Source organism: Anomaloglossus baeobatrachus, chromosome 3 (assembly GCF_048569485.1).
Source record: "Anomaloglossus baeobatrachus isolate aAnoBae1 chromosome 3, aAnoBae1.hap1, whole genome shotgun sequence".
Lineage (NCBI taxonomy): Eukaryota > Metazoa > Chordata > Amphibia > Anura > Aromobatidae > Anomaloglossus > Anomaloglossus baeobatrachus.
In genome coordinates this window covers 558,810,334-558,823,528 of record NC_134355.1, presented here as the reverse complement: position 1 = coordinate 558,823,528, position 13,195 = coordinate 558,810,334, and the positions used below count along the sequence as shown (strand labels likewise).

General features: G+C 46.1%; 1 protein-coding gene across 2 annotated transcripts in view; it reads left to right on the top strand.

Moving 5' to 3' along the window:
• D2HGDH (D-2-hydroxyglutarate dehydrogenase) overlaps window positions 1–12,866 on the top strand; it is a 43,272-nt gene extending 30,406 nt beyond the window's left edge. For both annotated transcript variants that reach the window (XM_075338640.1, XM_075338639.1), the window contains 7 exons: window positions 1,654–1,793; window positions 5,383–5,576; window positions 5,664–5,832; window positions 8,171–8,314; window positions 8,395–8,537; window positions 10,647–10,812; window positions 11,194–12,866. In XM_075338640.1, the coding sequence (XP_075194755.1) occupies window positions 1,654–1,793; window positions 5,383–5,576; window positions 5,664–5,832; window positions 8,171–8,314; window positions 8,395–8,537; window positions 10,647–10,812; window positions 11,194–11,453 (1,216 nt within the window). In that variant the 3' untranslated portion in view covers window positions 11,454–12,866. The remainder of the gene's footprint in view (window positions 1–1,653; window positions 1,794–5,382; window positions 5,577–5,663; window positions 5,833–8,170; window positions 8,315–8,394; window positions 8,538–10,646; window positions 10,813–11,193) is intronic.
• Window positions 12,867–13,195: the final 329 nt, after the last annotated feature.

Here is a 13,195-nt window from a genome sequence, read left to right as displayed (position 1 = left end):
GAGTGATAAAGGGGTAAATACCAGCTTTGTATTCTCAGCAGGTACTAAACCCGAAATTTATGGTGTCATGCCAAATTAGAGATGGCCACCATGAATTTCTAGTAAACAGTAAACAGAAAAACGCAACACATACAAAAATTTTTTTTATTAGAAATAAAACAAAAAAACATTAGAGACTTCATGTGTATTATAAAAAAATCCTCTGTCCGACGTAGTCCACAGGTACAGCAATGTCAGTTCTGCTTCATCTCTCTGTACAGACAAGCGTCTAAACAGAGCGAGAAGCAGGCTGACAGTGAAAGTTCAATCCATGGCTAAGCCATGGACTGGAATAAACCCTGACGTCACCACGAACACAGCCGAGGACTGCCAAGTGACGAGCAGTGCAGTGAATACTCCCGAAAGTTAATGATCGGACCTGGAAGCAAAAGCTGCCGGGAGACAGCGGCTGAGCGGGTCTGCAGGACGCGTCGTGGGACCTGTAAGTATAATGACAATGTTTATTATTAACTATATTCTTTATTTTACAGACCCCCTGCCCCATCCCATAACTGTAAAGTCCAAGTTCGGGGTTTGGACGCAAGTTCGCGTTATATCAGAACCCGAACGTGAACTTTACAAAAAGCTTGGGCGGGTCTCCCAAACACGAACATTGGGGGGGTTCGTCCATCACTAGTCAGGAGACCTGCGGCCACTCTGGACCCTGCAGACTGTGCTGAGACCGACAATGTCAGATGTGTGAAATCGGCCGTACCCAGCATTTCTTTTTATTTAAATCCAGTTAAAAGAAACTGGTCATGTTGAAAATGAGATCTGATCTGTGGGGCGGATGTTATAGAGCAGGAGGAGCTGGTCAGACTGATATATATTTTGGGGGGTAAAGTTTCAGTAAATTTTTATTTTAATTGAAATCTCTGGAATCTGTATGTATATGAATCCCGTGGGCGGTCCTACTGTGACTGACAGTCTTGTATGAATGTGCATGCAGATAGCTGTCAATCACTGATTAGGACCGCCCACTGGACTCCACAGATCAGACTGTATGTTCAATGTGACAGGTTCCCTTTAATTACAGCTGAACTACTGTATATGGTGTATAGGTTGGAGCTTTGTGTTTAGCACATATTGTACAACCAAAGATTTTACCGAACGTATGTGATGCAATGAAAGAAATAGCAAGTTTAGAATTGTAAGCAAAGCCTGATATGTATCTGTACTTCATTATCGTTGTATAGTATATGGAGTTTCCTTGGGATGAAAAAAGAAGAGGGAGGAGCGCTTTCTGAGCTTAGTAAATTAAAAATATATGAATCCAAAGGTAGAGGTGGTTCACACCTGGCAAAAAAAACCTCCAAAAACCCTATAGTAGATGCCCGCGGGTGCAGCCAGCCTGGTACACTGTAGGAATTTCCTTCGTGGGGAGTGTCGGCAGAAATGGATAAAGTGGTGGGGGGTGAAACAGAGGGTCTCCTGTTGGGCGTAATCTGAAAACACATATGTATATTAAAAAGTTTGTATTTTTATGTAAATTTAATCTCGCTTTGGATTACATCTCTCTTTAGAGAGAACAGGAGCACCCGCAATCTGTTTTTTTTTTTCTCCACCTTCTTATAGTATATTACTAATTATTATTCCTTTTTTTTGTATCTACAGGTATTGTAATGAAAGGGGCCTTGCTGTAACGCCTCAGGGAGGAAATACAAGTTTAGTTGGAGGCAGTGTCCCTGTATTTGATGAGATTCTCCTCTCCACTGCTCTCATGGATCAAGTGATCAGTTTTGATGATGTTTCCGGTAAGTGATTCCTTTCTGAACAGTCAGTTTGACTATCCCTAAAATAGGACTGTGATTTAGATCTGTTATCTTTCATTTTTAGAGATTTTGTTAGGTAAATTCTATTGTACGAAGTGGTTGTTACATACGTGATCTAATTGAATTAACGTTACACTTCACGTATTATTACCGTATTTTTCGAACTATAAGACGCACCCTGGTTTTAGACGAGGAAAATAGGAAAATAAAACTTTAGGCAAAAAAAGTGGTCATAACACACTGTTATGGGGCGAGGATCTGCTGCTGACACTGTTATGGGGGTAATGTCCCCAAATTCTCTACTAAGGTACCCCATCCTGGTAATGATCCTCCTGCCTTGTATATGATCCTGCTCATATACCCCCATCCTGCTCATATACCCCCATCCTGCTCATATACCCCCATCCTGCTCATATACCCCCATCCTGCTCATATACCCCCATCCTGCTCATATACCCCCATCCTGCTCATATACCCCCATCCTGCTCATATACCCCCATCCTGCTCATATACCCCCATCCTGCTCATATATCCCCATCCTGCTCATATACCCCCATCCTGCTCATATACCCCCATCCTGCTCATATACCCCCATCCTGCTCATATACCCCCATCCTGTTCATATACCCCCATCCTGTTCATATACCCCCATCCTGTTCATATACCCCCATCCTGTTCATATACCCCCATCCTGCTCATATACCCCCATCCTGCTCATATACCCCCATCCTGCTCATATACCCCCATCCTGCTCATATACCCCCATCCTGCTCATATACCCCCATCCTGCTCATATACCCCCATCCTGCTCATATACCCCCATCCTGCTCATATACCCCCATCCTGCTCATATACCCCCATCATATACCCCCATTCTGCTCATATACCCCCATCCTGCTCATATACCCCCATCCTGCTCATATACCCCCATCCTGCTCATATACCCCCATCCTGCTCATATACCCCCATCCTGCTCATATACCCCCATCCTGCTCATATACCCCCATCCTGCTCATATACCCCCATCCTGCTCATATACCCCCATCCTGCTCATATACCCCCATCCTGCTCATATACCCCCATCCTGCTCATATACCCCCATCCTGTTCATATACCCCCATCCTGTTCATATACCCCCATCCTGTTCATATACCCCCATCCTGTTCATATACCCCCATCCTGCTCATATACCCCCATCCTGCTCATATACCCCCATCCTGCTCATATACCCCCATCCTGCTCATATACCCCCATCCTGCTCATATACCCCCATCCTGCTCATATACCCCCATCCTGCTCATATACCCCCATCCTGTTCATATACCCCCATCCTGCTCATATACCCCCATCATATACCCCCATCCTGCTCATATACCCCCATCCTGCTCATATACCCCCATCCTGCTCATATGCCCCCATCCTGTTCATATACCCCCATCCTGTTCATATACCCCCATCCTGTTCATATACCCCCATCCTGTTCATATACCCCCATCCTGCTCATGTACCCCCATCCTGCTCATGTACCCCCATCCTGCTCCTGTACCCCCATCCTGCTCCTGTACCCCCATCCTGTTCCTGTACCCCCATCCTGTTCCTGTACCCCCATCCTGTTCCTGTACCCCCATCCTGTTCCTATACCCCCATCCTGTTCCTATACCCCCATCCATCCTGCTCATATAATCCCATCCTGTTCATATACCCCCCATCCATCCTGCTCATATACCATCCTGGTATATGGCCTGTATCCTATAGCACAGAGAAAAAAAAATGAAGTTTATACTCGCCTTTTCCTCACTCCCTGCAGCACCGATCATCTTCCTCTCTGCGCCACTGACCTGTGTGTGTGTGGAGCCGTTCCCCTGCAGCATCGCACAGATCAGCTAACCAGCACAGACAGGAAGACATCGCGTGCTGCAGGGGGACGGCTCCACACACTGGTTTGGGTGAGTACACTGATTCACTGCACCCTGCACTGATGATGACGCTCGGGGGGCAGTGAATACAGCCACACATGATCACTCCAGGCTGTAATTGCCAGGGGTGATCATGCAGACCGGCTCTGTACTATGCGCGCGTCCCCGCTTGTCCTCCCGCCCACCTGTCAGCGCTGGCTTCTGCGCTGAGAAATGGGCAGGAGGATGGGCGTGCATATGTAATGAGCGGGCCCACGTGGTCACGGCAGGCGCTGCTGCTGCCTGCTCGTGCCCCCGATGACCCGCTCCACCGCAGCACCCTCATTCCCGGCCGCAGCCCTATAGTCAGACCATAAGACGCACCCCCAACTTTCCCCCAACATTTGGGGGAAAAAAGTGCGTCTTATGGTCCGAAAAATACGGTACATCATGGAGTGCGTCAGGGACCTTAGAGCAGGCTCAGAAACAAAACCAGCTCCACATAGGGCAGATGCCGGCTGTATTATACAGCCGGCATTTGCCTCTAACAGCAGTGATCACTGACAGCAGCATATAAGCTCCACGATCCAGTTGGGGTTAGTTCGGAAGATCATCCCCCCACCCCCCATTGACGCCTTCACATAGAGCTGATGGATTTCTATAAAAGATGTGGGCTGGCTGAACGCCCCCCATGTCAGTCATGTGATCTCTACTGTGACAAACAGCAAAACTGCGGTAGTGCATATAATGCAGTATATATAGTACAAGTGATTGCAGGTTCAAGTGTAACAAAGTGAACATTAGAAGAAAAAAAAAAGTTTTACAAAATATATTAAAATTTGAAACCTTCTTTTTCCCCAGATAACAATAAAGAAATGTTAAAAAAAAATTACATATTTGGTATCCAGGAAAGTCCAATGTATCAAAATATAAAATAATGAAGCCGAGCGATACATTGTTTAGAGGGAAAAAATGACGTCAACATTGTTTTAGTTTTGGTTGCTGCAATCAAAACCTAGTATGTACCCCTAAATTGTAAAATAAAAACAGTAACTCACCATGCAAAAAACAAGCTTTCATACAGCTCCATTGATGGAAATCCCAAGAAGTTACGAGTCTTAGAAAATGGAGACACACAACGTTTTTTTTTTTATTTTCTTTGTTTGTTCTCCAAAATTCAGAATTATTAAGGGATTAAATTAGTAAAAAGAAAAACTGTACATGTTTGGTATTTCTGTAATCGTACTGAATTACACCACCATGTTTCCTGGTGATTTTTCCTGCACAATTAATGCCGTAAAAATAGAACGACAAAAATAGTGGAGGAATTGAGTTTTTTATTCACCGTTTCACCTAATGTGGATTTTTTTTTTATTTCTTTATTCCTTACTCTATATCGTAAAATAAATGGTGTCATTCAAAACCACAAACAAAAAAGTTATGACTATTTGAAAAAAGGAGAGTAAATAATGAAAATGCAAAATGTAATATTGGCTGCAGAGAGAAGGGGAGAGTAGAGCATTCTAGAGCGGGGCTGGCCGTCGCACACAGATCATAGTTTCTGAAGTGGGTAAAAGGCTCCTTGGTCACATAAGAAGGGCCCAGGAGTATGAATAAAAGCCGGTTGTGTTATGTGAAGATTTATGGAGCATTTGTCTTGTGTATTTATCTTTTAGGTGCCCTCGTGTGCCAGGCAGGCTGTGTTTTAGAGTCACTGAACCAATATCTAGGAGAACGGGGTTACACCATGCCATTAGACCTAGGAGCAAAGGGAAGCTGTCACATAGGGGGCAACCTGGCAACCAATGCTGGTGGCCTCAGACTTCTGCGATATGGATCCTTACGAGGGACAGTCTTGGGACTAGAAGCTGTAAGAGATTTTAAGAGGAGTTTCATACAGTAGGTACCTTACTCTTTTCTGTTTCTATATTCCTTGTCCTTTGTTACCTGTTGTCAGGTCCTTCCTGATGGAACTGTCCTTGACTGTCTCAACTCTCTGCGCAAAGACAACACGGGCTATGATCTGAAGCAGCTGTTCATTGGCTCAGAAGGAACTATAGGCATCATAACTGCTTTATCCATTTTGTGCCCACGCAAACCCAGCTCAGTAAATGTGGCTCTACTAGGTAAGGTGTTTGCTTCTATCAATTTACTGATCTTAGTCTAGAAATTTTTGATCAATTTAAATAGAACTGGGGTATCTGCAAAACACTGTTATCTGTGATCATGCCATGTCAAAGGAACATAACTACAGAACAAATGTAGGGAAAAAGCCATATACAAATCTGTCTGGAAGTGCACTGGCACGCTGCACTTCCAAGCTTATTTATATATGACTTCTACACTGATTTTCTCATAACTGGCTCATTGGATCTGGATCTATGTAAAAAAGTATCAATTCAATTGGGAGATAAGTGTCTATAGAGCTGTACTGCTATATCCTCATCTAAAAAACATCCTGAATAGTTCACTTTCACAAGAGACCAAGCCTGGAGTGAACAGGTTAAAAGAATTTAAAAACTTTTTCAAATTCCCTATTAGGGATTTCTGAACTTTATAAAGGCTGCAACTCCATTTACAAGACTCTACCCTGAAGGAACATTGGCGTTTCCACTTTTAGGACCCCAAGTTCACATTTATGTGAATCTTCTCCAAACTCCTATTCCCAAGTATTTTTCTTATCAGAAATCCATGTTGTGTAAATGAAGAGTTTGAGCTTCTTATTTTTCTGACATTTTGAAAAATGTCTTGTGGAGAATGGAAAAAATAAAAATGTCCTTTTGTTGAAGCGGCTCCAAACTAGGCACTGTCACGTGAAAAGGCTGCAAATAAAACTTCTCCAAAAACTATTTAAAACCTTTACAAGAAAATAAAGTCTCCCAAAAACTCCGTAGAAAAGGAGTGTCTCCTAATGCAGTTTCCACTAATTGTGTTCGACTGTTTCTAAAAAGCTCCGTATGAACAAAGATCACAGCTGATTATTTTGATTGGGACACTCAATGATTTGGTTATTGTCACAGGACCCTCTAACAAAAGGGATTGGTGAAAGTGGGCAACGTCTGCCTTCAACTTTAGCGAAACTTCACCTTTTTTTTGATAGGTAAAAGGGACCAGGTAATGATGCACTCTTGCATTTTGCCATGTTTTTTCATACACGTCAGGTTTTTTCTTATCTATGAGAAAATCTGATTGAGTTTCCTCAGTTATATCTGAGTTGTCGTCAGTGTTTTGTCTGATTATCAGTTTTTCCTGTATGTTAATAAAATGAAAATAAAAAAAATTCTCCACCTTCTATCTAACAGGCTGTGAAAATCGCAACACACACTTATGACATCTCAGTGCTGCATGATTTTTATTATTTTTTTCACTTTTTTTTTTTTTCAATAGTAGTATTATCATTACTACTATTATTATTATAGCGCTTTACAAGTGAAAAGGGGTGTACATAATAAAAACTAGTGCAATAATTATGAACAATACAAGGCACAGACAGGTACAGGAGGAGAGAGGACCCTGCCCGCGAGGGCTCACAGTCTACAAGGCATAGGTGAGGGTACAGTAGGTGAGTGTACAGTAGGTGAGGGCAGAGCTGGTTATGTAGCGGTATAGTGGACTGAGGGTTACTGCAGGTTGTAGGCTTGTCTGAAGAGGTGGGTCTTCAGCTTCCCTTTGAAGGTTCAAAAGAAGGAATAATCCTGCTCTACTAGGGTTTATCTTCATAATTCCAGTGGCGGTAGAAAAGCAACTTTGGTCCACATTGAAACACCAAGTATAGGGAGGTGCACGCTCTAAAAGTAGACAATGTCCAAGGAAATTCAAAGCAAGAAAAGAATGAGTGGCTTCACTCCCACATCCCTAAAAACTTGGATTTATTTCTGAGCAGGGTATGCATAAAACGAGCAGTGGCGAAGCCGGATGCGGGCTTGAGCACGAAACAGCCATAGTCCTGGGGAGCCCGCACCCGGCTTCGCCACTGCTAGTTTTATGAACACCCTTCTCAGAAATAAATCCAAGTTTGTACGGATGTGGGAGTGAAGCCGCTCGTTCCTTTCTTGCTTTGGATTCCCATTGAAGGTTTCCATGGTAGATGAGAGTCTAATGTGGTAGAAAGTTCCATAGTATGGGGGCGGAACTGGAGAAAGTTTTTACGCGATTTCATGGACCCATAGACTTGCATTGCCGGTATTGACCCAACATTCAGATCATGATCAGATATGGCTCTGCATTTTTGTGTGAAATGATCGTTTCACAAAACGTTAGACATTCGAACAGCCAAAAGGGTTATCCATGAAACACACTTGTATGAGAAGAACTGACGTGTGAATGAGGCCTAGGATTTTTGTTTTTTGTAAGTGGACCAGGCAAAGTAAAAAATTGACTACATTGTTGTATGTTTTTTGTTTTTTCACCGGCTTTATACTTTTAATCGGCTGTTCAAGTAATGGCTATCGTCATCTTCTCTAGGATGTGAAAATTTCAGTAATGTTCTGCAGGTATTTACACTGTGCAGAGATCACCTGGGAGAGATTCTGTCTGCTTGTGAGTTTATGGATTCGGAGTCTATGAGGATGGTACAAACACATCTGAAACTTATTAACCCTCTACCAGGTCAGTAATGGCAACTTAGTGACCAGTGGCGATACTGCTGTAAATGACATTGGATTGATGTTGGTATATTCTGACTGCAGATAACGCATTCTACGTATTAGTAGAAACCTCTGGCTCCTATGGAAAGCACGATGAAGAGAAACTCAATACATTTCTGGAGAAGGCAATAGACTCTGGATTTGTAACTTCAGGGACAGTAGCAACAGACCAGACTAAAATAATGGTACAGTAGTAATCTCATAGCATGTTATCTGTGGCATTAAAGGGGAAAATATATAATATTGTTTTTCATATGGATTAGTTATGGTTTATCCATATCGTGCTGCATGGTCTTGCATAAACAAAATTGCTACAATCCTGGTCCTTCACATCTCATTATAGGAACCAGAGGTAACGTGATAGAGTAAATGAGAATAATCTGGTTCCATATGAGTGTTTGAAGTGTAGTTAGGGTAGAGGGCTTAGCAGACATGGGTTCTTGGTGCTAAGGTGTCATGTTAATATGGATGTATAGTATATATAGTATAGTATTTGGAACTTATATTGTAGGGGAGCAGGGCTGCCACAAACCAGTGCTGGGTAGGACAGGCAGATGTAGGGAATATTATGTATAACTGTAGATGGGGAAGACCCCAAACTAAATCTGTGTGTTTACACTAGACATAAAGAGCCACACATACGTGGCCATAAACATATACCGTATTTTTCGCTTTATAAGATGCACCGGATTATAAGACGCACCCGAAATTTAGACATAAAGGTAAAAAAAAAGAAAAATGGGGTCCGTCTTATACTCCGGTGTTCTCTTACCGGAGGGGGGCAGCAGTGGTGGTGAAGCGGGGTCACAGGAGGCGGAGGTTGTGCTGGCAGGCGCGGCGGGTCCGTGGTGGCAGGCGCGGTGGCGTCCGTGGTGGCAGGAGCCGCGGGGTCCGTGGTGGCAGCAGGTGCGGTGGCATCCGTGGTGGCAGGAGCCGTGGGGTCCGTGGTGGCGTCCGTGGTGGCAGGAGCCGCGGGGTCCGTGGTGGCGGCAGCGGCGGCGGGTGAGTCGTGCAGCAGGCCGGTGCAGTGAGAGTGTCCGCGGTCCCGGTTCAAATGGTGGTTTAGTGGTGGCAGCGGCGGTGAGGGCTCTGTGGTGGCAGCGGCGGTGAGGGCTCTGTGATGGCAGCGGCGGTGAGGGCTCTGTGGTGGCAGCGGCGGTGAGGGCTCTGAGGTGGCGGCGACGGCTCTGTGGTGGCAGCGGCGGCGACGGCTCAGTGGTGGAGCAAACCGATTCAAGTGATGGCACCCGGAGCGGCGCATGCGCAGATGGATCTCATCCCAGGGCTCCATCTGCGCACGCGCTGAATCCCAGAGCAGCGCGTGCGCAGATGGAGCTCTTATCGGCGCCATCATTTGAAAGTTGGACCGTGGACAAACTGGGTAACTTGCTGCACAGCCGCCCGCCCCGCACGCACAGAGTGGCAGCCAGCACGCTGCCCGCCCACCCTGCGTGCAAGCGGCAGGGTACCTGTGCTTGCGTGCGGGCGGCAGCCAGGTGCCTGTGTGAGGGCGGCTGCCGCCGGCACACAGCACCCGGCTGCCGCCGGCACACAGCACCCGGCTGCCGCCGGCACACAGCACCCGGCTGCCGCCGGCACACAGCACCCGGCTGCCGCCGGCACACAGCCACGGGTACCCGGCTGCCACTGCACGCAAGCACAGGTACCCGGCTGCCACTGCACGCAAGCACAGGTACCCGGCCGCACAGACAGGACCCCCAGGTACCGCTATATTCGGATTATAAGACGCACCCCCCATTTTCCTCCCAAATTTTTGGGAGGAAAAGTGCGTCTTATAAAGCGAAAAATACGGTAATTGTATCCATATCAGACAGCAAGCACCGAAAGCAGTCCACTACTGTGATATTGATAACCCATTCATAGTATGGGGTCATCAATATCAGACCGATGGGGGTCTTACACCAGACACCCCTCATTGATCAGCTATTATCAATGCCACTGGATGGGGCAAGTTTACACTATGTATGGAGATTAACAGCAAACATCTGTTCAATATGTAGTGGTCGTTGCCAAGTGTATGGAGATGTGCTGTGCATCCGACTGCCGTTGGAGGTGACAGATGCAGGTATTGTTTGGTATTGGAACCACGGTGGGATATGCTGGTGCTATATAACTAGTGGTAAAGAGTTGGTGTTACTGTAAAGCTGATAATGTTGAAGCATCACTGCTTTGTCCATCTCAATTAATACAAAGATTAATTTAAAAATAAGATAAATAAATGACTCTCTCGCTTTTTTTCTCACTCCATACTTCACTTATTCCTCCTTGCACAGTCCCTCTGGGCCCTCCGGGAACGTATCACAGAGGCTCTAGCCCACGATGGTTATGTCTTCAAGTATGACCTATCAATGCCTGTAGAGAAACTGTATACTCTTGTTGAAGAAACCAGGGCTCGTGTGGGGTCCTCTGCTCAGTCTGTAATTGGATATGGACATTTAGGTGAGAGACCTCGTTGCAGTACTTCTCAGGGTGACACAAATTTATCATTATGCCCTTATGAATTTGTATAGTGCTGTACGTTTTATCCATGAAAGGCTTGTTTCTCAGAATGGGTAATTATTTTGGGTGTCGCTGCATCACTCTTCTCACAGAATAGGAAAATATGGCATTAATGGCCCATGGTCCACTACACAGGAGTCAGCAGCGGCCATACTGGGTCTTTGTGTGTTGACAATGGATGGGAGATAATTCAACATCTGTTATTCTTGGTGGGATTTGGTAACTGCGTCAAATCTTTAAGTTAAAGGGGTTTTATAATTTGTAGTAAAATTTGCCATCCGTATAGATATGTGATAAAATTTTCATATGTTTGTTCTACAGGTGATGGAAACTTGCATTTAAACATTACCGCAAAGTCGCACACCGATGCCTTATTGTCAGCACTGGAGCCTTTTGTGTATGAATGGACCTCTAAACACAATGGCAGTATCAGTGCTGAGCATGGACTGGGATTCAAAAAGAGGGAACATATTTATTACAGCAAGTCCAGAGGAGCGGTGCACATCATGCAGCAGCTTAAGCAAATGCTGGATCCAAAAGGCATTATGAACCCATACAAGACTATCCCCCCAGCTGACTGATCAAACCCCCCGCATTTACATGATCACTGAACTTGTTAGCAGGTATAATGAAATTGGCGGTTTCCTAATCTTTCAATCTATTTGTATAATGTATAAATTTAATTTTTGTACATGACGTATATAGAAAGCTTGAATAACTATTTTGACGGGATTATGTCATTGTTGACTATAGCACATAGACACTAGCTTTAACTGAAAAGGGACATGAAATGAGATTGCTGCCATAACCACAGACAGAATAAAATACTGAAAGATTCCCTCATTACTACAAATTGTGATCAATTTTAAATAGAGCTCTGCATGGGGGTCCCCTGAGTCCTACTGCCCCCTTCACGACCAAACTAAGTTAGTGGATTCACTATACAATAATTTTATTAAGATTTTTCATAAAGACTTCTATGTTATTCTATCAAGCAGTAAAGAAAAAATGAAGAGCCTGTAAAACCCTGCACAAGCACGTTGGTTTCCACGTGTGGAGGAGGCTCAGGAGCTGAGCTTGGTCCACATGCGTGCGAGGAGGAGACTCAGGAGCTGAGCTTGGTCCATATGCGTGCCTGGAGGAGGCTCAGGAATTGCTTGGTCCACATGCATGAATGGAGAAGGCTCGAGAGCTGAGCTTGGTCCACATGTGTGGACGGAGGAGGCTTGGGAGCTGAGCTTGGTCCACATGCGTGAATGGAGGAGGCTCAGGAGCTGAGCTTGGTCCACATGTGTGGACGGAGGAGGCTTGGGAGCTGAGCTTGGTCCACATGCATGAATGGAGAGGGCTCGAGAGCTGAGCTTGGTCCACATGTGTGGACGGAGGAGGCTCGGGAGCTGAGCTTGGTCCACATGCATGAATGGAGAAGGCTCGAGAGCTGAGCTTGGTCCACATGTGTGGACGGAGGAGGCTTGGGAGCTGAGCTTGGTCCACATGCGTGAATGGAGGAGGCTCGGGAGCTGAGCTTTTGGTCCACATGCGTGCGTAGAAGGAGGCTCAGGAGCTGAGCTTGGTCCACATGCGTGCCTGGAGGAGTCTCAGGAGCTGAGCTTGGTCCACATGCGTGCCTGGAGGAGGCTCAGGAATTGCTTGTTCCATATGCATGCATGGAGAAGGCTCGGGATCTGAGATTGATCCACATGCGTGGACGGAGGAGGCTCGGGAGCTGAGCTTGGTCCACATGCATAGACGGAGGAGGCTCGGGAGCTGAGCTTGGTCCACATGCATAGACGGAGGAGGCTCGGGAGCTGAGCTTGGTCCACATACGTGAATGGAGGAGGCTCTGGAGCTGAGCTTGGTCCACGTGCGTGCCTGGAGAAGGCTCAGGAATTGCTTGGTCCACATGCATGCATGGAGAAGGCTCGGGAGCTGAGCTTGGTCCACATGCGTGGACGGAGGAGGCTCGGGAGCTGAGCTTGGTCCACATGCGTGGACGGAGGAGGCTCGGGAGCTAAGCTTGGTCCACATGTGTGGACGGAGGAGGCTCGGGAGCTGAGCTTGGTCCACATGCGTGGACGGAGGAGGCTCGGGAGCTCAGCTTGGTCCACATGCGTGGATGAAGGAGGCTCGGGAGCTGAGCTTGGTCCACATGTGTGCCTGGAGGAGGCTCAGGAGCTGAGCTTGATCCACATGCATGCCTGGAGGAGTCTCAGGAGCTGATCTTGGTCCATGTGCGTGCCTGGAGGAGGCTCAGGAATTGCTTGGTCCACATGCATGCATGGAGAAGGCTCATGAGCTGAGCTTGGTCCATGTGCGTGCCTGG